The sequence below is a fragment of the Rhamphochromis sp. 'chilingali' genome, assembly GCF_963969265.1.
Source record: "Rhamphochromis sp. 'chilingali' genome assembly, chromosome: 7".
Lineage (NCBI taxonomy): Eukaryota > Metazoa > Chordata > Actinopteri > Cichliformes > Cichlidae > Rhamphochromis > Rhamphochromis sp. 'chilingali'.
The window spans coordinates 20799160-20824440 of record NC_137934.1 but is presented as its reverse complement, the minus strand read 5'-3'; the positions used below and the strand labels follow the sequence as shown (position 1 = coordinate 20824440).

The 25281-nt window shown below is 41.9% G+C and overlaps 3 protein-coding genes and 1 long non-coding RNA gene across 4 annotated transcripts; 2 read left to right on the top strand and 2 right to left on the bottom strand.

Moving 5' to 3' along the window:
* Positions 1-4359: 4359 nt before the first annotated feature.
* echdc3 (enoyl CoA hydratase domain containing 3) lies at positions 4360-9835 on the top strand. Its single transcript, XM_080886836.1, has 6 exons — positions 4360-4561; positions 5416-5537; positions 5612-5709; positions 6294-6494; positions 7111-7289; positions 8003-9835. The coding sequence occupies exons 1-6, from the start codon at positions 4371-4373 to the stop codon at positions 8154-8156; spliced, it is 945 nt and encodes a 314-aa protein (XP_080742962.1). The 5' UTR covers positions 4360-4370; the 3' UTR covers positions 8157-9835.
* A 2088-nt stretch (positions 9836-11923) lies between these two features.
* Positions 11924-13972, bottom strand: LOC308399893 (zinc-binding protein A33-like). Its single transcript, XM_080887309.1, has one exon. The coding sequence runs from the start codon at positions 13407-13409 to the stop codon at positions 12021-12023; it is 1389 nt and encodes a 462-aa protein (XP_080743435.1). The 5' UTR covers positions 13410-13972; the 3' UTR covers positions 11924-12020.
* A 926-nt stretch (positions 13973-14898) lies between these two features.
* Positions 14899-23851, bottom strand: kcnj8 (potassium inwardly rectifying channel subfamily J member 8). The gene is made up of 6 exons (XM_080886692.1): positions 23307-23851; positions 21885-22033; positions 20921-21081; positions 17845-17984; positions 17188-17404; positions 14899-17038 (listed from the first exon to the last, which is right to left on the bottom strand). Exons 1-6 carry the CDS (start codon positions 23651-23653, stop codon positions 16787-16789), a joined length of 1266 nt encoding a protein of 421 aa, XP_080742818.1. The 5' UTR covers positions 23654-23851; the 3' UTR covers positions 14899-16786.
* On the top strand, positions 17262-21975 carry LOC308399431. The gene is made up of 3 exons (XR_013972167.1): positions 17262-17464; positions 20963-21089; positions 21856-21975. It is a non-coding gene; the product is annotated as an uncharacterized lncRNA (long non-coding RNA).
* Positions 23852-25281: the final 1430 nt, after the last annotated feature.

Below are 25281 nucleotides of genomic sequence, written 5' to 3'. Positions count from 1 at the left end.
GTATTCAGACAATCAAAGCTCCCAAAATCCATCCATCCATCCATCCATCCATCTTCATCCGCTTTATCCGGGGCCGGGTCGCGGGGGCAGCAGCCTAAGCAAAGAGGCCCAGACCTCCCTCTCCCCAGCCACCTCCTCCAGCTTATCCGGGGGAATACCAAGGCGTTCCCAGGCCAGCCGAGAGATATAATCTCTCCAGCGTGTCCTGGGTCTGCCCCGGGGCCTCCTCCCGGTGGGACATGCCTGGAACACCTCACCCAGGAGGTGCCCAGGGGGCATCCTTGTCAGATGCCCGAACCACCTCAGCTGGCTCCTTTCGATGTGGAGCAGCAGCTGCTCTACTCTGAGCCCCTCCCGGATGGCCGAACTTCTCACCCTATCTCTAAGGGAGAGGCCAGCCACCCTTCGGAGGAAGCTCATTTCTGCCGCTTGTATCCGCGATCTCGTTCTTTCGGTCACTACCCACAGCTCGTGGCCATAGGTGAGGGTAGGGACGTAGATCGACCGGTAAATTGAGAGCTTCGCTTTTATACTCAGCTCCCTCTTCACCACGACGGACCGGTGCAGCGTCCGCATTACTGCAGCTGCAGCCCCAATCCGTCTGTCGATCTCCGGCTCCCTTCTCCCATCACTCGAGAACAAGACCCCGAGATACTTGAACTCCTCCACTTGGGGCAGGAACTCATCCCCGACCCGGAGTGGGCACTCCACCCTTTTCCGGCTGAGAACCATGGCCTCAGATTTGGAGGTGCTGATCCTCATTCCCGCTGCTTCGCACTCGGCTGCGAACCGTTCCAGTGCGAGCTGGAGGCCCTCACCCGATGAAGCCAACAGAACCACATCATCTGCAAAAATCAGAGATGAGATTCTGACGCCACCAAAGCGAAAGCCCTCCGCCACTTGGCTGCGCCTAGAAATTCTGTCCATAAAAATTATGAACAGAACCGGAGACAAAGGGCAGCCCTGGCGGAGCCCATCACCCACCGGGAACGAGTCCGACTTACTGCCGGCAATGCGAACCAAGCTCTTGCAACGGTTGTATAGGGATTGAATGGCCCGTAGCAATGGGCCAGACCCCATATTCCCGCAACACCTCCCACAGGACACCCCGAGGGACACGGTCGAATGCCTTCTCCAAGTCCACAAAACACATGTAGACTGGTTGGGCAAACTCCCATGCACCCTCAAGTATCCTGGAGAGGATAAAGAGCTGGTCCAGTGTTCCGCGACCAGGACGAAAACCGCATTGTTCCTCCTGTATCCGAGGTTCGACTAACGGACGAACTCTCCTTTCCAGCACCCTGGCATAGACTTTCCCAGGGAGGCTGAGGAGTGTGATCCCCCTGTAGTTGGAACACACCCTCCGGTCCCCCTTCTTAAAGATGGGGACCACCACCCCGGTCTGCCAGTCCACAGGTACTGCCCCTGATCTCCACGCAACATTGCAGAGGCGTGTCAACCAGGACAGCCCTACAACGTCCAGAGCCTTCAGGAACTCGGGGCGGACCTCATCAACACCAGGGGCTCTGCCACCAAGGAGTTGTTTAACTGCCTCAGTGACCTCGCCCCCGGAAATTGGCGGGTCATTCCCCTCATCCCCAGACTCTGCTTCCTCCTCGGAAGACGTGTCAGTGGGATTAAGGAGGTCCTCGAAGTATTCCTTCCACCACCTGACAATTTTCTCAGTCGACGTCAGCAGTGCTCCCAAAATCAAGGCCACAAATAGTTTTTAAACGAGATTTTAAGCATTTCTGTGAGCAAGCTTTCTTTCATGATTTATGGGACTATAACTGGAATAGAATCTACCTGATAACTGATCTTGAGCTGGCATGGAATTATTTTTATGACACTTTTATCAAAGTTATAAATAAACATGCCCCCATGCGCAAATGTAGAGTAAAATGTAGAAACAACCCTTGGTTTTCTCCTCAGCTCTCCAGTCTACTCAAAAAAAGGGATGCTGCCTGGGCAGGCCAGAAAAACTACATCCGAAGCGGATTGGCTGATCTTTAGACAGCTCAGAAACCGTTCAACTTCCTTAATTAAAAAGGCCAAATCAGAATTCTATCTTTCAAAAACTACTAAACATTTGAACGATCCTAAAAGATTCTGGAAAATAATAAAATCTTCTTATTGGGACATAACTACAAATGAAATGCCAACTTTTGTTGTAAAACACTGCTGCACTTTAACAGAGAAATGTGACATTCTAAACTGCTTTAATGAACTTTTTGTTTCTTCAGGATCTCTATTTGATATTTATTTATATCCAGATTTAAAACAGCTTAATCAACAAGAGGCTCTCTCTGCAACCGCTCAAACTGAATCTGTGGTCCAACCCTTCAGTTTTTCTCCGCTAAATGTTTTTGAGGTCCACAGGGCTTTAAATCTGTTGGATCTAAATAAATCTGCAGGACCAGATCAACTTGATCCCTATTTTCTTAAGTTGGCTGCAGATTTTATAGCAGAACCAATAACTTACATTTTTAATCTTAGCCTCTCGAACAGTGAGATCCCTGTAATATGGAAATCTGCCTATGTTCTCCCTTTGCTGAAAGGAGGTGATCCTTCAGTTAATAACTACAGGCTCATATCTAAATTGTGTGTTCTAGCAAACGTTCTAGAAAAGTTCATTAGTGAACAACTGAAAGACTTTTTGGACAAAAATTCAGTTCTTTCCCAACATCAGTCAGGATTCAGAAAACAACACAGCACAATAACTGCTGCTGTTAAAGTGGTTAATGACATCGTTGATTCAATGGACTGCAAAAAATACTGTGCTGCTCTTTTTCTTGACTTGTCAAAGGCTTTTGATACAGTTGACCATGCTATTTTATTAAATAGACTACACAATATTGGTCTATCTGTAAATGCTGTAAGTTGGTTTTCAAATTACTTGTCAGCAAGAAAACAGTGTGTCCATGCTGCTGGGTCTTCTTCCTCTTTTCTCCCAGTATCCAAAGGAGTTCCACAGGGCTCCATATTAGGGCCATTGCTATTTTCTCTTTACATAAACAACCTTTGTGATAATTTGTCAAATGCAGCATTTCATCTTTATGCAGATGATACAATTATTTATTGTTCATCCCCTTCAGTAGAACAAACCCTGCAATTTCTGCAGTCTGCCTTTGATGTAGTTCAGTCCCATTTAACTCAACTTAAGTTGGTGTTAAATCCAGAGAAATCCAAGTTCATGTTATTCTCAAATGGCAAAGAATTGTAAGCTACGTCTCCTAAGATTAAAAGAATTCAAGGAACTGAAATTGAAATGGTCACATCTTACAAGTATCTAGGGGATCATTATAGATCAGAATTTGTCATTTAAAACTCACATTCAAAGGCTTGTGTCGAAGTTAAAACTAAAACTAGGTTACTTTTTTAGAAATCAATCCTGTTTCTCCCTCCAAGTGAGAAAACACTTGATTCATGCAACTTTTTTACCTTTATTGGATTATGGTGACCTGCTTTTTATGAATGCACCTACCCACTACCTAAAGAGGTTGGATACTGTGTACCATTGTGCTTTACGTTTTATTACTGGCTATGGAAATCGTGTACATCATTGTTCTTTGTATGCTGCTGCTAAATGTCCATCTTTACATATTCACAGACTCTCCCATTGGTTGATCTTTATCTATAAATCTCTCCTTGGGCTGGTTCCATCTTATTTATCTGTTTATATGTATAAAAACCACAACCAATACAGCCTTTGTTCTCACAATATCATACAATTGATTGTCGCAAAAATCAGAACAGAATTGGGGAAAAAGTCTTTTTAATACGCTGCCCCTGCTTCCTGGAATAATCTGCAGAAGGAACTGAAATGATCAGAATTGGTTACCTTGGGAGAGTTTAAGTCTGTCTTAAAGGAACGAGAGAATAACTCTTTCACTCAGTGTGATTGTTTTTAATGTAATTTGATCTGTTATTGTATATTTTACACATGTTGGTATGGGATATTGTATTTGTTTTAAATGTTATATACTTATGTGGTATGTGTATTTTGACTTTTGTTGCCATGATGCCAGGTCTCACTTGAAAATGAGATTTTTAATCTCAATGAGATTTTTACCTGGATAAATAAAGGACTAATAATAATAAAAATGACATCATCGCCTAATTTGCATAATTGGTCATGCTGATGTAATTGTAACCTACGCTGTTGGAGAGGGTTAGGGTTACTTTAGGGTTACTTTATGTCTCTTCCACATCGTGGAACATTTGTCGCTAGTCGCTCTTTAGAAAAAAAGTCGCTAAGGGGGTCTGAAAACTCGCTAAATATAGTGACAAAGTTGCTAAGTTGGCAACACTGTGAATTTCGTGTTGTGCGCATGCGTAGAAACAACGGGTAGGATGGTTTGTCAGGTGGGATGGATTCTCAGAACACCGGAAGTGAGCGTGAAGACGAAGCGGCCACGGGCAAGATGGCACGGAGCGTACTGTGTACATGCCTCGGTGTGCTTCAGCTAGGCAGGAAAACCGCGCTGCTGTCCGGTGCTCGTTTCTACTCGCAGAGCGAAGCGGAGCCGCTGACACTGAAGCAGCAAAGCGACGGAATAAGGTGCAGCTAGTTACCGTATCTGGTCCCTTATACAGATGCACAACAATTATGGAGCAAGACTTTCACAACAGCAGTTTGTTGTAGTGATCCGTACAGTGCCTCAGTTTGTGTGTCAGACCAACACGTACACACAAAGTACACTCGGGATGAATATTACGTCAGTGAAAAGCGGTTAAAATGTCTGCTATTCTGAATTGGAAACAATGGGGAACATGTTTTCAGGTTACTGGTTTAATTTAAATGCACAAAAGCTCGAAATCTGAATTTCATGAGCAACAACGTGAACATTATACTGTCTGTAATGTCCAGACCATTTTTTTCTGTTTTTCTCCTGTCTTCACCCACTATGATGTCAACACAAAATGAAGTTTTTACATTATGTTTTCATGTATTAAGGAAAAGAAGTTCTCCAAACGTACCTGGTCCTGTGTGAAAATGTATTTGTGTCCTAAACCTAATAACTGGTTGTGCCACCATTGGTGCAGTGACTTTGTTTCTCAGCTGTTTCTTTAGATCATGGTCATCAGGCTCTATTTAAGTGATTTCTCCATTCAGCAGGTCTGCTGCTATTCAGACCTTTCTCTAAAATTATAATTTATTTGATTATCTGAAACATTTAAGTGTGACAAATGTTCAAAAATTAAGAAATCAGGAAAAGGGCAAATATCTATTTACGACACTCTACCTCATCACCTTCAGCGAAATCAAAGATGGGAAATAAAAGAAAGGAAAAAAGGTGGCAGACGCCTATATTACAGAATCATTTTAAAGATGATTTCTGTAACCTTGGTGAAAATTGTTCTGAAATATGTTAAAGAAATATATTTTTTTTAAAAATTTCTTCTTGTCTTCAGGAGAATAATACTAAACAACCCCAAGAAGAGGAATGCTTTGTCTCTGTCCATGCTCGAGTCTCTCCGAGAGAACATCTTAGCTGATGTTGACAGCGAGGATCTCAGAGTTGTCATCCTATCAGGTTGGTGTTTGTCTATTACGCGTGTGACAGAGAGAAAGCCAAATGCCAGTCTGACATTGTTATGTGTATTTCAGCCAAAGGTCCAGTGTTTTCCTCTGGACACGACCTGAAGGAGCTGACATCTGCTCAGGGTCGAGAATATCACACAAAGGTGTTTCATACCTGCTCAGAGGTCAGTTAGTGTTTCTCTGTCTTCTTGTCTTGTCATTCACTGAGACGTTTATTGATAATTTTGTGAATTAAAATGTAATGAATCATGCCATGCATATTGAAACAACTGCAAAATAAAAACAGATGTTTTCAGACAGTTTATGTGACCAAAAAGCCAAATTTGCTTAATTTAAAATAACATGAAAAAGAGACAAACTTTATATATAAGGTGGACTTTGTTATCAAAACCACTGATTGCCCTGTCAAAGATCGATCTATCCACCTCAGCTTCTTTGGTTTGTTTGTTTTGTGTTTTTACTGTGACTGCAGCTTACATGCTGACAAATCACTGTACTGTTTGCTTTGTTACAGACACTCAGGTACAGTTCTGGTCACAAGTTTCCGTCCATTCATCGTGGGCATGAATGTCATGGTTATTTTGAGCTTTGAGCTGAATTTCGCAACTTGTGTAAATCCATTATTCTCCTTAGAACAATTCAAAGAAATCACTAAAAGTCCCAAATGATGGAAACATCAGATCTCCACATAAATATAAATATGAAGGAAAAACGTTTTAAATATTATGATTTGCGCCCTGTGCTGCAGGTGATGACGCTGATACAAGACATACCTGTTCCAGTGATCGCCATGGTGAACGGTGTTGCCACAGCAGCCGGATGCCAGCTTGTTGCCAGTTGTGACATCGCTGTGGTGACGGAGAAGTCCACCTTTGCTACTCCGGGTGTCAGCGTGGGTCTGTTCTGCTCGACGCCGGCGGTGGCCATTGGCAGAGCGGTGCCGAGGAAGGTGAGGCGCTCCTCCAATTATTTTTGGTTTTATAGTTTCATTCGATGGAAACTTTTAGATTTTCTTCTTGTTAGGACTTAGAAAAGTTCGTTATTCACATGACATTATGCGAAAGATCAAGATAAAATCAGAAATGATCATAAACCGAAGTCATTTAAAAAACGTCTGCTTTTTAAAGGCTGTTTTTTGTTTATTCTCATTAATAATCAATTTTAACATTTTTGTTTTGTGTTTTGAAGGTTTGAGTAATTACAGTCACTACGAGTAAATTAAAGGTACACGAGGTCCTTTTTTAAATCTTTATTTACACCCTGTCTTAGCTTGGTCTATAAATGAACATCATGAAAATTATTCAACAGAAAAGTTCTCAGTTAAACCCTGTTTTCTATGAGGCACTCATGAAAAACAGGACGCTGTTCTCTGGAGTTTATCAATCTGTCATTCAGCTCTGAATCACTTGAAGTCAATATCACTTTTGGATTTTGATTCTTCTAAGAGGACACGTGTTCAGAACATGTTGTCTCTCTTTGGATCTACTCAATTGTGAACAAACATCCTTAGTATTCTAGTATTTAGCTCTAATCAATACACACCTTCCTTTCCTTCTTTTAAACAGGTTGCTATGGAGATGTTGTTCACAGGAACTCCCATCTCAGCCCATGATGCTTTGCTCCACGGTCTGGTCAGTAAAGTGGTGCCGGAGGAGCAGTTGGAAGAGGAAACATTAGCCATCGCCCAGCGTATCTGTAAAGCTAGCCGACCTGTTGTAGCCCTCGGAAAGGCCACTTTCCAAAGGTGAGAATTTACAGTGTGTAAACTCACAGACGGTTTCCATGGCAATAATTTCATAGGAATTAGTGATGGGATTTCCGGCTCTTTTTAGAGAACCGGCTCTTTCGGTTCAGCTCACTAATAAGAGCCGGCTCTTTCGGCTCCCAACCGGCTCTTCAGGTTGTTTTGTTGCTTTAATTAATTTATTATTAACAATAATATGAAATTATGCACAAAAGGAATTACTAACGTAAAAAAAGAAGTTTTATTTATATATGTTTCTATATAAATATATACTGTGGCCCCTACAGACAAAGCACGTACAAACTCCAAAACACATTGCTGACCTTTCAAAACAGAGCTACCTAGATCACATTACACAATTGAAAGCATATGTATATTGTTTGTGTATTTATACACAAGCACTCATATATATTCAAATAATTAAAAAAATGTTCATTTACCTGTTACTACCACACACCAAATCCGGTCGTACGTGTTTTGTCTTTAGGGGCCACCGTAAATATACTTTTATTTATTCACTCCACATAAAATGTAATAAATAAATCATAATACAAAAACCAACTATCTACATTTTAACTTTTAACTATTTAAATTTTCAGCTTTTTCCTTTTAAACAAATTTAAAGTGAAACAACACAACACACTGCAAACCACAACACAATTAAATATAAATTAAAATATGTGGTGTTTGTTTCTGTATGTTTCCTTCCTAAGACAAATGGCTCAAGGTCGCGATGCTGCGTATGCCACCGCATCAAAGGTGATGGTCGACAACCTGGCTCTCAGAGACGGGCAGGAGGGGATCCGCGCCTTCATAGAGAAACGCAAACCAGTGTGGAGCCATAAAGCAGAAAAAGCCCACGACTGACTGAGTTTTAGCAATGAATGAGTTTTATACAATGATCATGTGATTAATATTGACAGGAACACATGATTAGCACTCACTGGTGAGTTGAGTAATTACCACCAGCCTTCAGTGAATGTGTCGGCTGTGCTGTTTCATGTTCTCTGAGGATTTCCTCCTGTTCACCATAGCTAAAGATGATGATGATCCATTGTGTGCCTTAAATGCTGCTGTGAGAGCAATGAGAAGGAAATACACTGTTGACTAAGATGGTGGATAAAAAAATTGACGTAATAGATAAATGCTGCTTTCTGTCCAATTTTAGATGGATTAAATGAGGTTAAGAATGGAAAGAGAATCTTAATGTTGAGATGAGCTACATCTAAGCTCTGTTTGCTAGACTGTAAATCCTAAACAGAAGCTAAAGTTTGGATCTTTGAGCAAAATTACTTTTTTTTTCAGATCCTGGTTTAATTAGTTCTGGATTTGTAATTAAGTAGAAGATTATAAAAATTAATAGTCTTGACACAAAACTATAATATTATAATTCAATAAGCTTGTTGAAATACAACACTCTACTTCAGTAGCTTATAGAGGTATGAAATGTTGCCAGTATTTCAGTAAAAAATTAATAACAACATAACTACAACATAAATCTAAAAAATGAAGTATTTTTAGGGATTTTCTTTGTCCTGTTACACATAATCCTCACAATGACTGACGTTAGTCCATCACCTTTTATTGTGCCAGCTTTTTGTTAAGTGGTGTTTGTGTTAGTTTCTGTTGTTTTGGTTAAAAGTGTGCATTAAAATTAAAACTCTCATATGGATTTATTTACGCAAAATTTAAATCAAAGTGGCTAAAATGAAAACCTTGTTCACAAATTCAATGTGAGGCGTCATTGACACAGAGAGCAGAGCAAGACGTTATCAGAGTCCAGATTCGCTCATCATTCTTGTTTTCTCAAGGCTTCTTTGCTGCTACACACACAGCAAAATCAGCAGTCTTTCACACCTTGGCTCGTGTGATTAGGTAGAGGATAATTAGGGGGTCCATTGTCCGTCTTGGGGGGACCCTAGAACTGAAGAAGCTTCTCGGATGAGAGGTGAAACGTCTTCAAGCATCTTAAAGAAGTCCAGACGCTTTTTTTCCCCAAGCTCCTTAGACTACGCTGACCTGGATGACTGAGAACCTTCACAAACAACAAGTTACAATCCAAAAAAAGGGAATTATATATTTCATATGCATTCTAATTCTGAGTTTATTTATCAATTAACTAGAGTAAAATATGCATACTTAAATGTATAAATAATGCTCTTTACGGCGTAATTTAGCCTGTAGTGTTAATCTCATATAACACTACCCAGTGTTGGTCAGTGTTAAATCCTGACTCAATTTAGAGTCAATTTAACTCTGGAATTTCAACTCTTGTGAAAGAGTAAATTTAACATGGTGAAAGAATGTCCGGAGTGTAGCATTGTCCGAAATTATTCAGGTTTAGAGTATAAAGGAAAACGGGGGGGAAAGTTCATGGTTATAAAAGTGGTTAAAATATATAAAGTTGATAAAAGGTTTAAAAATCATATGCTTGGTTACCAAGGTACTTCATTTACAGTTGTAAGAGTTAAATGAATAAAAGGATTTCATGATTTAGAGTTAATTTATATGCTGTGTCCAAATTCAGGGAAGGGTGCTCCGAAGAATCCTACTAGGTAGGATTCTTTGAACAGCCGAGTAGGATGGGCTTGAGAAGCTGGCCTTCGTTCAAGTCTGCCCTTTATTCCACACATTTCTGGTCGTTCACACCACAGCACGAAAACTGAAAAATGGACCAATAAATGATGCTCAGTGTGTTGTGTACTGTTTTAATTTCCGAGGAGCTACAAAACCGGTATAAACGTCGCTGGTATGTTTGGTACCTTAGGCTCATCAGAGCCAGTCATATCGAGGTAAAATAATCTACCCTAAACTACACGCATTTAGGAATTACATAGCTAGTTTAACGGATAAGTCCTTATTTTTTTTATTTTTTTTTTACTTAGACCTGGTTTAATTCTGGTATAGAACCAGTCGAATATTTGTATATCCAACTGCAGCTGTCAGACCATAGCAGGGGTCACCAGCCTTTTTAAAACTGAGAGCTAGATAAAATTGTAAACAGCTTGGTTCATCTCCAAAAGTTGATTCTGTTCATCTGGACGTAGCGTTTTGTGGGAGAAACGTTTCGTCACTCATCCAAGTGACTTCTTCAGTTTCAGCTGACTGCAGGTTTCCCCAATCTTATAAACAGTGCATTTGCATAATGACTGAAACCAGCCCACTCAGGGAACAATGGGCTGGGAGGTCAGTTCCTTAATCATAATTATGCAAATTCTCATGACCATTGATCAACAACCACTGACCAAAACCCAGAGGGTTTACTTTCCTGGATAATTGAGAATGCATCAAGAAAGCTGATTCATCTTTAGTTATCTGATAATAACAATTCTATCTTGATAAGCTGTCTTATCACAGGTTAATTTTTCAAAAATATTAATGATTTAAGAAAGGAAAGGGCTACATGTCAACATCCAACTCTTTATTTCTATTAATGTCTTACTTCGTTCCTACCTGATTGACATGTTTAGGAATTATGAGTGATTGGCACACTGTAGTGGTAAAAGTTGCTACCAATCAAATTAGGACATCGTAAAGTTAAAACAAAACACAACTGACTGTTTTATATTATATCTAATATATATTATGTAATATATATATGTGCCACCAGGGACTCCTTTAGGACCATCGCATTCAGTTTCAGAGTCGGTGTGTCCACGGTGTGCCAGATCACCCCCAGGTAGCAACGACCATCTGGGACTGTCTAGTGGGCGACTTCATGGCTGTACTTTCAACTGAAGACTGGCGGTCCATCGCAGAGGGATTCCAGGAGCACTGGAACTTCCCTCTCTGCTGTGGAGCTCTGGATGGGAAGCACGTCCAGATGAAGGCACTCAGGATCCATGTTCCACAAGGGAACTTTTTCAATTGTTCTCCTTGCATTTGTGGATGCAGGGTATCGCTTCCGCGTCATTGATGTTGGGGGATATGGAAGGTATTCTGGCCAACTCCACCTTTGGTCAGGCTCTTTGGGCTGGGACTCTCCATCTGTCTCCTGACCAGCCTCTACCTGGTGGAGAAGACCGTGGAGCCCATCCCCATGTCTTTGTGGCTGATGAAGCGTTCCCGCTGCGGCGGGAGATCATGAGGCCTTTCCCTGGACGCCTCCTCCCATTAGAGAAGAGGATCTTCAACTATCGCCTCTCCAGGGCCCAGCTGGTAGTGGAGTGTGCCTTCGGTAACCTCTCCTCACAGTGGAGGTTGTATCGGCGTTACATGGAGCTCCGTCCTGAAGTTGCGGAGAAGTGTGTGAAGGCGACGTGTGTAGATGGTTTTTGTATTTTATAGTTTATTTATTACATTTCATGTGGAGTGAATAAATAAAAGTATATTTACGGTGGCCCCTAGAAACAAAGCACGTACAAACTCCAATCTTCTGTGTTACCTGGATTTACATCAGTGTAAGGGACTCAACAAAAAACAAAGTGTGCAGGTGTGTTTTTAATAACGTTACAGAAACTACAAAATGACAAATAAATACTTTAAAGTTACACTTCTTTCACCATCTAGGTCACCAGCAAGCCATTTAAGACAAGTGTCAGGGTTAATATTAGGTTACCATGCACCTCTTTACCTAATTATCGGTTTATTAAATATTGACTGCATTTTTGTGCATTGCAAAATGAAACGCAGATGACAGAAGAGGTGAAAAAGTAAAAACTTGTAGTTTTAACAGGTTCTAGCTTTGGCAGCCAAAATTTTTTAGCCTTGTTCATCAGCGCACATGGCATTTTACAACGAACCGTCCACTGTTACAGAGATCTTCAGTGCCACTATCTTTATTGGGACGTCACACCAGGTGCTAATGTATGGAAATAGCCTGTCAGTGAAGCTGTGTGTGAAGGTGTGTATGTGTGTGTCTGTGTCAGAGTCATAAAATGACAGCTCTCCTCTGTCAAAGTCCAGCTGAAGTCTGATTCTCTTCGGGTTCCTCGTCACTTGCACGTCTGACCCCGGGTCTAATGGCGACAGTATTTTGTATTCACCACCACAGAACATCAGCCTCCACAGTGCAGGCCAAATGACTCCTTTCCTCTGAAATGAGTCTGTTAACACTCCCAGCACGAAGGCCGTATTGTCCCCAACCTCCACCTCCCAGCTGTGAGAGCCCGAGTCAAAGCCCTCGGAGCTGACAACGGAGAAGAAGTGATCAATCCTCTCTGGATTGTCAGGAAGCTCCTGGGTTTGCTCTCCCTGCCTCACACTGGTCAGATCTTCAGACAGGATTACGCCTGGATGAGCAGTGTTTGGATCCAGGATCACAGGACAGTAGGAAACCATCTCCTTCATCTTGACCCACACATTGAAGCTTAGGTTGCCCACATGCTGGGCCACATCTACCTGTGCTCCCGAGGCAAGCTCTGCATCATCAGGAAGAGGTTGCTGCTGAACTCGTTCCACTGCAGCTCTGTAGTTCTGCAGAAATGAGACATTACCAGCTCTCAGCTCATTTTCTGTATCTTTAATGGTGCGGTAAAGTGCTGTTATCTCTCTGCTCAGAGCCCCAATCTTCTCCTTCATCACTTGACTCTTCTGCTCCTCTTCCTCCCTCAGTGCAACCAACCTGGCTGCCTCCTCCTCTTCTAGAAACTGGTGAAGCTTCTGAAAGTGCTCCTTAATGCTCCTCGCTGTGCTTTCAGCCTGAGTTCTAATATGCTCTGCGGTTTGATCACATTTCCCTTTAACCTCACGGATGGCCCTCATTTTCTTTTTCAGGGGTTTTAATGAATCCTCAAGTTTTTTCTTGTGGTCCTGAGATGCTTCATCAACAGACTGGAAACGGTGGTTTCTGTGAGCTTCTTGATCTGTGCAGTATCTGCACAGTAGCAGCTGCTCATCCACACAGAAGATGCTGAGTTTCTCAGAGTGCAGACTGCAGACGGGCTCAGAGGCTCGCTCCTGTAAGAAAGCCTCACAACGCTTCTTCAGCTCAAAATAAACAGGTGGACACTCCTTTGAAGACTTCCTCTTGCAGACCGGACACCCCAAATCATTTTTGTTTGCCCAGTATTTCTGTAAACAGTCATTACAGAAGCAGTGCTTACATGACAGGATGACTGGATCTTTAAATATATCTTTGCAGACGGGACACGACAGATCTTCCTGTAATTTAGACGCCATGTTGCAGTTAGTTCCTCTCTATACTGTCAAGTTACTTTCACTTTCCTTACGAGCCTCCTAGCAGCAGGTACAGTACATTGCCAATGACAGTATTCACAGTATTCCCTGTGGTACTATTGCAGTCTTTCCTCACTGGGAAGTCTTGAATTTTGCGATAAAGTGTCGTCTTTCATCCGTGCATCCTCAGCAGAGAGAAAAACAAGTTGCTTCCTCATTTCAAAAGAGGGCAGGGCTTCCTGACCCTTCCTGTTACTGGCCAGATAAGAAATGGTTGAGTGGCAGTCAAAGAAGGAAGCTGAGAAGCTGAAGTCTGTATGTAGTATTTAATGTTTATGTGACACATAAATAGAGATTTTTGACATACATGTAAAAATACTATCAGTTGATTTGTTTTTCTTCCAAAATATTTGTAAATTAAGATCTTTGGCTCAGTGGTTTGAGTTTTGGGGATCTTTAGGTTTTCTCTACTCTTGTATTTATTTTTATTATGGTTCTATATTTCGTATATCTTCTTGTTTTCATGCTTTCTTCAGGTTCGTTCTGTGTTTTGGGGATTTATGTTCCCATAGCTCCACAGCCTTGTGTTTATGTTTAACTTCTGTTTATGGTTTTATTGAATCTGGGACTTTGGTTTCTTCACTGCTTTATGTTAATTATAAGTTTGTTGTCCATCTACTGCCTCTGTCTGGCCTCAGTATTAGTTATTTATTTTGATAGTCTCCTGTCTTGTGTGCTCTGGGTTTTCTTCTGCTTCTCTATCTCAGTCAGTTACGACACATGCTGCGTGCTCGGTCTCTTGCATTTAGATCAGGCAATGAGATAGAGTACAAAGCTGCGAAGTATGGTCTGAGGAAAGCCATTACAGCGGCTAAGAGGCAGTACAGAGAGAAGCTGGATGGCTTCTACTCATCGTTCTTTCCTCAGTCCCATCCTCTACACCCTGTACACCAATAGGGATAAAACCATACTGAAGTTCGCAGATGACAGTGATTGGTCGCATCACTGGAGGGGACGAAGCGGCTTATAGGAGAGAGGTGGCCGGTCTGGTGTCATGGTGTGGGGACAACAACCTCACCCTCAACACCGATAAGACAAAAGAGATGATAGTAGACACGAGGAAGGAGAGGAGGCCTCACCAGCTGCTGTTTATCCGGGAGAGTGAAGTAGAGAAGGTGAGCAGCTTTAGATACCAAGGCGTCTACATCACTGAGGACCTAACCTGGACGTTGACACCACACAGCTGGTCAAGAAGGCTCAGCAGCGGCTGTATTTCCTGAGGAAGCTGAGGAAATTTGGTATGTCGGCCAAGATTCTACAAGAAAAGCAGATCTTAATCAGTGTATAAACTGCATTAGTGAGTTTGTTATATATTTGTGAAAGACTGTCTAACAGTATAATTATGTAATCTTTTTTAATGGGTTTCTGCATTTGCTGCTCAGTGACAGACAGACAGTGAAACCACATTCATGTTTTGCATTTGCATCGTTTGCATACATAAGTATTTATTCTCAAACAACACAAAGACAACCATACATGAAAAATACACAAATCAGTACCATACGGTGAATGACTGCCATGACTTCTCATTAGTAGTGATTGTGAACTTAATTAGAAAATATTACTTAAGCAGTGCGTCTGCCCTTACAACAGCCAGGTGTTTTTGCATACTGCTGTTGTGATAATATAGCATGCACGGTTTGGACAGATTATGGAAATGAACTGGAAACTGGAACCAAGCGGAACAAGCAGAGATACAGTGAAGGCAAACATGTCAGTAATGCTGATGCGACAGCTGGTTGATTTCACATGAAACTATTTGTGGTCTCAAAACTGCCAACAGAGGATTGAGCTGATGGTGAAGGATAAAGAAGGACTCTGAATGAATCACAACACCTTTGCAGTAAACAGTAAAAGTGAACACATCCCAGTCTTTTCCCCCTCTGCACAGTGCACACCATGGCTACAGTAAATCTACTTCAAAGCTGGAATAATCTTTTATTTTCACGAGACATTAACATGCTGATTTTTAAAATCAACCATTAAGGTACAAAAGGTTCAATGCAACCTCTCGTTTGTCCAGAGTGAAATCTTCAGATTGCTTTCTCTGTCTGCGGATCATTACAATAAGTGGAACACATCAGCTGGGTCAGGGAGCGTCTCGTCTTCTGAGTGGAGAGAACTGGTGACTGAAGTTGAGACCAGGCAGGTCACACAGACAAACACAAAGGGTATTGTGTGTGTTTAAGAATATACTATTGCTGCCATTCTGAGTATCTGATGTGCAGCATCATTGAGATAAAGGCATAGAATTGCTAGTTTAGGTTAACAAAGAAAACGGGGGGCAACGACAAGAAAGACGGATTTAGACAATCTGCATTCTTTCTAATGGCCAGCAGGGGGCAAATCCTTTGGTTTCAGAGAAAAGTCCAGCTGAACTGAAGTCTATAGAAGTGATCCTGACTTCATTAGTGAGCTTAGTGAACACTTTCCTGTTAATTAATAACTTTCAGAGCTTATACAATACAACATGACAGTCATTATAGAAGTTAAGGACCGATTATGGTCACCGCATTGGTCATGTCTCATCCACAGCTCTGTTTTACAGTGCACAGGCATTCAATGTATTTTTCTAAATGATAGGGGAAGACGAAACCTCTGCATCAGTGGTGCTGGTGTAACTTAAAACCAGAACAAGCAGGAAGATTATCTTCCTATGTGTAATCTGTGACTCTCTGAGCTTGTGTACTGATGCATCACAGAAGTGATGGTCAAACCAATACAGTCGTCTGCAAACTGCCTGATCCATGTTTTATCATCCTTATGGACTCTAATGAGGACCATAATGTACAGAAGGAACATAAAACTTATACAAGTGATTGAGTCCAAAAACCCAAAAGAAAAGTGTTTACTGACGTCAGTTTTAAGGCTTTAGCCAAGATCTGGGAGCCAGAGGAGTAGCCCCCTGATGGCCATGAGAAAGAATGCAGGCTAAAGCCACTTTTGCACGTTTTATACCGTAGTGTTTCAGAATGAAAAGCGCTGTATGTCATTTAGAAATCAGTTTAAGCTCACACAACCAATTCTGCAGTTTCCATCCGTCTCTTATCTGTTTTAGTATCTGCTTTCTGGGTTTCTGTCAGCGCAGAGGAATGTTACTTTAACTGCTTAGAGATCACAAATGTAATCTGAACAGGACCCATTTTAAACCATGAACGTAAACACAGGGAACATTAACAGTGAACGTGTCGAGACACAAGTCTAGCTATGCCAGTGAAAAGAAGAAGAATGAGTCCAATCAGAGAGACAGATGCACCAACACCCAGGATCTTCCTCCCCACCAGGAAGAGCAGTGGAGCCAGCAGACGGTAGGCCTCATGTCAGGTGACGGCGTTCAGGTTCTGGCCTCCATCGGTTGGGGTGAAGAACTGGACTTTAGGCACGGCGAGGCCTGAGTTGTTCCTGCGGAGACTCCCGCTGCTTCCTGCACCTTTGCGCATGGAGTTGTTGCGTCTCATGGAGTTGCGCTTCCTCAGTGAGTTCTGGTGCGAAAGCTCACTCTTCTGGAGGGTTTGGATTAAGATGGACGGCTTCTCGTCCAGTTCTCTGGCACTGCAGCATGGCGTCGCAACCTGCAGGAGGAACAAGAGAACATTTTGCGAACATCTCTTAAACCAAGTTCACCAGTGGGAAGAGACACTGACCCAAATCAATGTTTTGCTGTGATTGATGATGATAATGAACAAAAGTCCACCAGGATCTTTTTTGTTTTAGCGTTTACCTTGACTGTGTTGCCAAATTTGGAGTAGTCGACAGAATACACGCCCTCCTCCTCTGTTACTATGGAAACGAAGCGGTGGCCCCACTGGATCTCCTCGGAGACGTAGGAAGTCCGTGCCTGCGTGGTTATGCCCGTCGTCTCCACTACTCCCTCCAGGATGACAATCACCTCCAGGTCGCTGCACTGCAGCTCCATGGCTGACAGGTCGTACAGCGGGCTGAGGGCAGAGTGGGGGGAGTCCAGGTTTAAATATCGGAGTATGTCAGAGTATGTGCAGGTGATACATGGTTTCTGTTTTAGTTGTTTATTTAAACTTTAAGTCTGTGTTTGTCCAGCAGGTGGCGGTAGGGCATAAACGAGTCTCATCTTGTTATCTCACACTCTTACACTGTTACTTTTATGAGTTTTCTTTTTCCAGTGATTAACTTTTAAAAAGAACTAAAGGTAAAACAATTACTTTGGATTATTTTTAAAGCAAAAGCAGCCAAATGCCAATATTCTCTCCTCTCTGCCATTTTCTGTTAATCATAAATCAGCCGAGGGGCTTTCTGGTTGATAACACATCACATATTATCTGTTTGTGTGGACTGTGGAGAGCGCAAAGTGGGGTTCAGTCAGGTGTAATAAAGCCACAGCCTCCATGATGTGTTTCTGGACCTGTTTTTGTCGATGATGTGGCAAATGATGAGCGGGGCGAGGAGGAACAGGCTGTTGCTGCCCACAGCGCTCTCTGTCTGCACGTCGATCTGATGGATGGGGATCACCTCCCCCTCTGGTGTGGTTGTCTTCCTCACAACCTGCAAGCAGACGAAGTGTAGTCCTAATTAACTAACAGCTCGATTAAACCTGAGAAAAAAATTGCTTTTGAGTGAATTCTGAAGTAATTAAGATAAGATAAGAGATAAGATAACCTTTATTAGTCCCACACGTGGGAAATTTGTTTTGTCACAGCAGGAAGTGGACAGTGCAAAAGTTATGAGGCAAAAATTAGAATACAATAAGAATAAATACAGTACACAACTGTACAGAATAGAATAAAATACTATATACAGTAGAATACAATAAAATAAATATACAATAAGATAAAAATAGAATACGAATGCTATATACAACTGAGTAAAAATACAACGATGACAGAAAGGATTATTGCACTTAGTATTATTGCATATGTATGGATGTGTGTGCTTGATCAGTTAAAGTCTTTGTTGTGGAGTCTGACAGCAGTGGGGAGGAAAGACCTGCGAAATCTCTCTGTCCCACACCGTGGGTGCCGCAGTCTCCCACTGAAGGAGCTGCTCAGTGCTGTCACAGTCTGCTGCATGGGGTGGGAGATGTTGTCCAACAGGGATGACAGCTTAGCCGCCATTCTCCTGTCACTCACCACCTCCACTGGGTCCAGAGGGCATCCTAGAACAGAGCTGGCCCTTCGGATCACCCTGTTCAGTCTCTTCCTGTCCCCAGCAGAAATGCTGCCGCCCCAGCAGACCACACCATAAAAGATAGCAGAAGCCACCACAGAGTCATAGAAGGTCTTCAGGAGTGGGCCCTCCACCCCAAACGACCTGAGTCTCCGCAGCAGGTACAGCCTGCTCTGCCCTTTCCTGTAGAGGGCGTCTGAGTTATGAGTCCAGTCCAGTCTGTTGTTCAGATGAACACCAAGGTACCTGTAGCTGTCCACAGCCTCAATGTCCATACCCTGGATGTTCAGTGGTTGCAGTGGAGAATGCTTGTGCCTGCGGAAGTCTACCACCAGTTCCTTGGTTTTACTGGCGTTGATCTGGAGGTAGTTCAGCTGGCACCAGTCCACAAATTAAAAACCAACCACATTGTTAGACATATTAGACTTCATATGTAACTGATATCACCCAGGGCCTGATCCTGTTCAAGCCAAGTCCTTCAAATAAATCTTGGTACAACCTCAATTCATAACTCTACTCAGCTGTACTCACCAATCTGCAAAATGTTGCATATACAAATTGTGGAACAATTTCAGAAGAAAAAGGTGAATAATTAGAATATTTATTTTTCTATGTACAGTAAATAAAATCAAAAGATTCAGAGAATTTGGAGAAATCTCTGCGTGAGGAATGAGGCTGAGAATCAGTGCTGGATGCCCGGCACATTGCATTAATGCATGGGCTCTGGTCTGCTGAGCAACTAAAATCCTCCATCAGACTAGAATCAGACATCATTCCTGTCCCGAAGGTCTAGCAGTTTCTCCCCAGATGATCCCAGATGTTTACAGACTGTAGTTAAAAGAAGACAGTCTTTTCCAACTTTTTTGAGACATCCTATCAAATTAAAAATGAGCTCATATTTCTCTTATATTTTAAAATGCCACATTTGGTAAGTTTAAACACTTTCCGTGTCCACTGTGAATAAAATATGGATTTATCAGATTTGTGCACTTCACATAGCATCCCAATATATTTGAAAGTGGGTCTGTAGATATTTGGGTGAGATAGCGACATCGAGGTAAATAGAGTCAAGCTGAAGATTTCTCCTCTTGCCCCTGTGTCATTATATTTTTACTCCAGCCCCTTATTTAAGCTTTCCTTCTTACTAAGCTACTTGTTGCTTTATTTTGGTAGATACTTCAGTGATTAGAGAGGTGGGGTATATCATCTGAAGTGAAGAAAAGTACCCGGCTGATCATTTCTGCATTTTTGTAGTGAGTAATTACTAAAGTTGTGTTACATGAATAAATGTGGGTAACTTTCTTAGACTGGAGGTGCTCACGGAGATAAAACTGCCACAACAGCTCGACCAACAGATGAAAACTTAATCTGGTTAAAACGTCTTTCACATGTTGGTTCTTTATTCATTGAAAGAATAAAAAAAAAAGTCGCACTTCAGTTTGTAATAGATGCAACAACTCTGATCATCACATAAGAAAAAAACACTCATGTAATAAAAGTTTTTCTTGTGTTTTCAATAATTCATTTTGATGTTCTGATGGTTTATTTGTTGAACTTTTGTCTTGTTGTTACCTGGAAAGAACTTACGGACCAAAAGTAGATCAGGAAAGGAGGAATAACATTTAATAATAGACATTTTTAAACCCACGTTTGAGTTGCTCCGTATCTTTTAAAAATGTGAATATTTCACTGAAACTTTAAACAGAATTATTAGAACTGATCCCAAAGATCATTTTATTATCTTTTGGCTAAAGACCCAAACTAAAGACCCACCTTTCTGACCCCGCTTTCATTTTTTTGCCTGTAAGTTTACCGGATTGAGTCACATCAAAGTTTTAATCTGTGACTCTGAAATTTCTATTTCAGTTAACTGAACAAAAACACAAAGTATTTATTGTAAAAAGATCTCTTGCAATACGTTCTAGGCCCACTAGGGGGCCGTGGCCCACACTGTGATTGGTGAGGGAAAGATTTGGGAGAGGTCTCATTTATATGTCTTAAATCTTTGGATTGTGGTGCAGTGCTGTTTTCTCTTTTGTTTTTATTGTTTAGCTATGATTTGTATTTATTTTACTTTGTGTGTTTCTTCTGATTTTTCATCTTTATTTCTATGTACATTTTATGAGTATATAAAATGAGTATGTGCAAAGCTATATAGGCGTATTTACAAAGTTTACATTTTCTATTAAAAAAAAGTGGCAGCTGACATTTTAGAGCAGCAATTAGCTGGAAAATGTCTCAGATTCATGTAGAAAAACACAAAAACATATGTTGAGCGAGTTTGATTTTACTGGTGGTTAAAACGAGAGGCTCACCTGTAACCTGACGGTCGCTCCAATGATCATGCTCTTCCTCAGATCCCCGATACGAATCATGAAGCACAGCCGGTTGTTCCGGACTGCGATCACGGCGTGGCGGCTGAAGATGAGCGTCTCTGCCCGACGGTTCGACTGAGCCGTCTTCATGAAGATACAGCCTGAGGAGGTAAAACTCGGCAAGGTTAACCTGAGCAGGTGCGTCTATGCACGCATCAGTACTTATAGGTCAGAATGGAACAAAGCACCGCAGTTCTTTTAACATGCCAAGAGTCAAAATGGCTTCACTGCCAGTGTTTGAGCGGAAATGAAGATGTCATCTGAACCCTTTTTCTTCAAGTTAAAAATGAGTCCTGTAACCTATCTGACCCGAGAGTCAGAATCATACATAATTAAAAAGAGGGCAAAGGGTCAAGCCGGAATTGTGCACTGTAGAGCCAGGCTGCTTTAAACCCGCAGGTCAGAAATGTTTTATGTTTCTTTTCGTCTCTTTCAGGAGAAATTTCACTTCAAAATAACTCAAAGGTGCTAAATTTAAAGACATCCAAAGTGCTTTGCTTCTCAAACAAAAGAAAACACTTTATCAGATATAGTTTTCTGGTATACTTTGAGCCCAGACCACCACAGCCTACCTGAGCACTGTTGCTGACCATGATCATCTTTTTATAGCCACACCGCATCCATGCTTACAGCAGGAAAATGTTTCATGCCACAAAGTTCAAATCTTAAACTGGTTTCTTTGACATGACACTGTGTGATGCTGTCATGTAAACATGAAGCAAAAGTCTCAGAGAAATGTTTCCAGCAGCTTGTGACTCTGTGCATGAAGAATTAAAGCAGCCCTGAAGTATAAACAGCATCCAAGGTGACAAAAACTGAGCGAGGTTGATATTTCTGTATTATTTTAACCATCGATTTTCTGCTGATCCTTTTAGGTTTGAGGTAAACATTTCGTGCACCTTACCCAACATCACAGCATTGATGATGAGTCCCACAATGTTCTGCAGGATGAGGACGGTGATGGCAGTGGGACACTGCTCCGTTATCACACGTTCTCCAAAGCCGATGGTCACCTGAACCTCGATGGAGAACAGGAAGGCTGATGTGAACGACCTGCAGAGGGGGAGACAAGTTAAATCAGATATCCTGGGGGATAAACTATTGTGAAATATTCCTCTGGTGCTGCTGGACCTATCGCTTCATGGTTGAAATGAGCTTCACTGTGAAAGAAACAATGTAAAACCAGAAAAAAGGTAAAATAATTATTTTAGTTCAGCTCAGTTCACTCTTTTTCATTGAGGAGCACTGCGACAGCGCCCCCTGCCTTCCGCATCCTGAATCGCAACCAATTTCATGCACAATGGGCTTAACCTCTAACATCCAGGTCTTCATGGCTGATCGGGGTTAGGGATGGGGTCACAACCACCAAGCGGTCAAAATGCATGTGAGATACTTGATGTGTAAGGTCATGTTTCAAATTCAAATTTTTATTCAGTTTGATTAAACATATTACTAAAATGCACCCTAACCTTGGATGTCATTTATTCACATACATGTTGGATGTTGAGAAGTTAACAGGAAGTAGAGTTGCGGTCTTCAGATCAGGTCTGGTCAAACCCTGTTACTCACGACATTTGCTCCCCAACTACTTTTCCACAAGACTAATTCGTAAAGCAAGAAATGATGACAAACATAGAAAAAAACAGAGCTGACCTCCAAAAATACTTTTGATGTAATATTCATGAAGGTCTTTTAATCACTGGTGCGTCAATATTAAAAAGCACGTGAACAAGTCGATGTCCTGCAGTTGAAATTCAGATAAGATAAAAGTGCAGACGCTTCATCAGCAAATTCAGAAGAGAAAAAAATTTATGTGAAAAGGTTATGATGATTATGATTATGAGATTTAGGGAGTGTGAAAATAAAGCAGTATTTCAATGGAAGATGGAACCGCCACCTCAAGTGGTTCCCGACAATGGATTCTGATCATTTCCAAGAAAGAAGCAAAAGCAAATTTCCTATTTGCCTTTCTGTCTTCTCCTTCCCTGTGGTAAGGATTCATGGGGGTGAGGGTGGATGCGCTAACATGGAAGTGCCAAAAAACGTTTCACCACATGCGATCTTTCTGCTTCTGCTCTTTTATTTGCCTGAAATAAACGCAGCAGAAGTTCTCTCATTCCCTCTTTTTTCTCTTCCACAGTTTAAAAATGGAGAATGTTGGCGAAGAGAAGAGGAGGCGGGTGGGAGCTGGGAGGTTTGGATCAAGTGCAGACGGAGACAGAAAGAATTTCGACAGAGCAAAACTTGACGAATTTACACCAAACACACTTTAACAACCTCGTTTTCTTGGAACAGGTTACATGAAAGCACTCAGGCTTTTCCTTACTTCAGATTTTTTACGCAGTCGGTCATGTTTTCACGCGTAGGGTCCAGGTCTCCGTGCGCAAATGCCACCAGCCACCAGCTCATGGCGAACAGCAGCCAGCTGCTGACGAATGTCGTGGTGAAGATGACCAGCGTGAAGCGCCATTTAAGGTCCACCAGCGTGGTGAAGACGTCCTGCAGGAATCTCCCCTGTTCGCGGATGTTCTTGTGCGCCAAGTTGCACGAGCCGTTTTTGGCGATAAAGCGCGCTTTGTTCACGCGGTCCCTGAACACCGGCTTGCGGGGCATCCGGGAGACGAGCCCCGGGAGACCGAACTCCTCCGGGATGATGCTTTTCCTCGCCAGCATCTTCTCGTCCGCTTTCCGCTCCCGATGGCAAAGAAAACAGTCCTCAGTGCGTCTTTACGCACGGACGCAGCATGCCCACCCTCAGGGAAACGCTCAAAGACGAACGAGCAGTTATAACTCCGTCGCCTTTCGGAGATGTTTCGGACTGAAGGCAGCGCGCCGCCTCTGCTCTGAGCCTCTGAGGGCTGGGACGGTCTCCACTCTGCTGTTGACGCACTTCCAGAGTCAAGACCCGCTCGGATCAGAGCGCTGCTGCCTTCAGGCCCCCCTCAAAGGCAATGGGAAAGGGCAAAACCACCGAAACAGCCTGCTTTGGAAGGCCCTAGAATCTTTTTATCTTATAGGGTTTGTTTTTGTTTTTGTTTTGTTTTTTACTTTTTTGGCAGTTTTTTAAGCACTAAAACAGATGTCTCTTAAGTTCGGTCATTGTTTAACCCACTTCATCAAGAATGTGCATAAAGGGCTAATTTAATGCATATAAATATCAAAGAAACATGGAAAACAGTGAAAAGAAAAGTCGTGAAATTTGGACCATTATTTGGCATTTTACAGAGGGGAGGAGCTACTATTGTCTGTAATTGTAGCTCTTACTCAGGTTGGAGGCGGTAATCCTAACCCTACCTTCATTTAATGGAAGCCGAACAATCGGACCTGCAGGGAACTTTAGTTAGAGCTGGGCACAAAGTCAGCACTTTCCCTGCTAATCTACATCCATGAAACCAATCAAACTAGACTCAGTTGTCTTTAACTGTCTATAAAAACCTTTATATTTACCCGTCTTTTCTATCCAGTTTAAATTTGTCAAGCCACAGGTGTTCTCCAGGCAAGCTAAATGTTCCTATGGGACAACCCCATACAGCTATAGGATGGTTGAGAGGTGGGTGTCGGGTAAAGTAAGGGCAAGATTTCGATTGTGCCGCTATAATTCATGCAGGAATGACTCTTTGAGCTCAGGTAAAACAAAAACAAACATCAGCTGTTGATAAAAACCAGTGTCCAGTTTGACTGGTTTTGTGTTTCAATCTGTAAACACGTCTTTTAAAATGAACACAAAAGCTCAACAAGGAAAAGTTTATTAAGAACAACAAAAAAGAAAAAAAAAACCACCTGACGGCTCTCATTTTCATATATTTTCTGAAATGTGTGCAATTTCCTAGTGCATGTATTTGGATTTATTTTAGAAACAGTCATCAGGGGGCGCCATTTAGCAATTTATCACATCTAGTATTGAGGGTACCGTGACTCCTGGCCTGTGTCCTGAGGTAGGAAAGGTCAAGAGTTTACAGCCGTGAAAGCAGCCCAACAAAAACAAACAGCCTCACGTCACTCAAGAGCATTTTATTGTTATTACAAGTGTAAAAAAAGAAAGAAATCAGGCACACATAATAATAGCAGTTTAATATATATATATATATATATATATGTTTAAACCCTTGGCTATACAGGCTACTACATACAGAATGTACATACAGAAAAAAATGACCATCTCCAAACTGATCTGTGAGAACGATGTCAGCATTTACGATGCTCTCTGTTAACAGTCAACTTCATGAAAGCAAGTAAAGCTCTCTGCATAGCTCCGACAATGAGTTACATGCAGTTCCCTTACATTTCCACCCGTTCGCTGT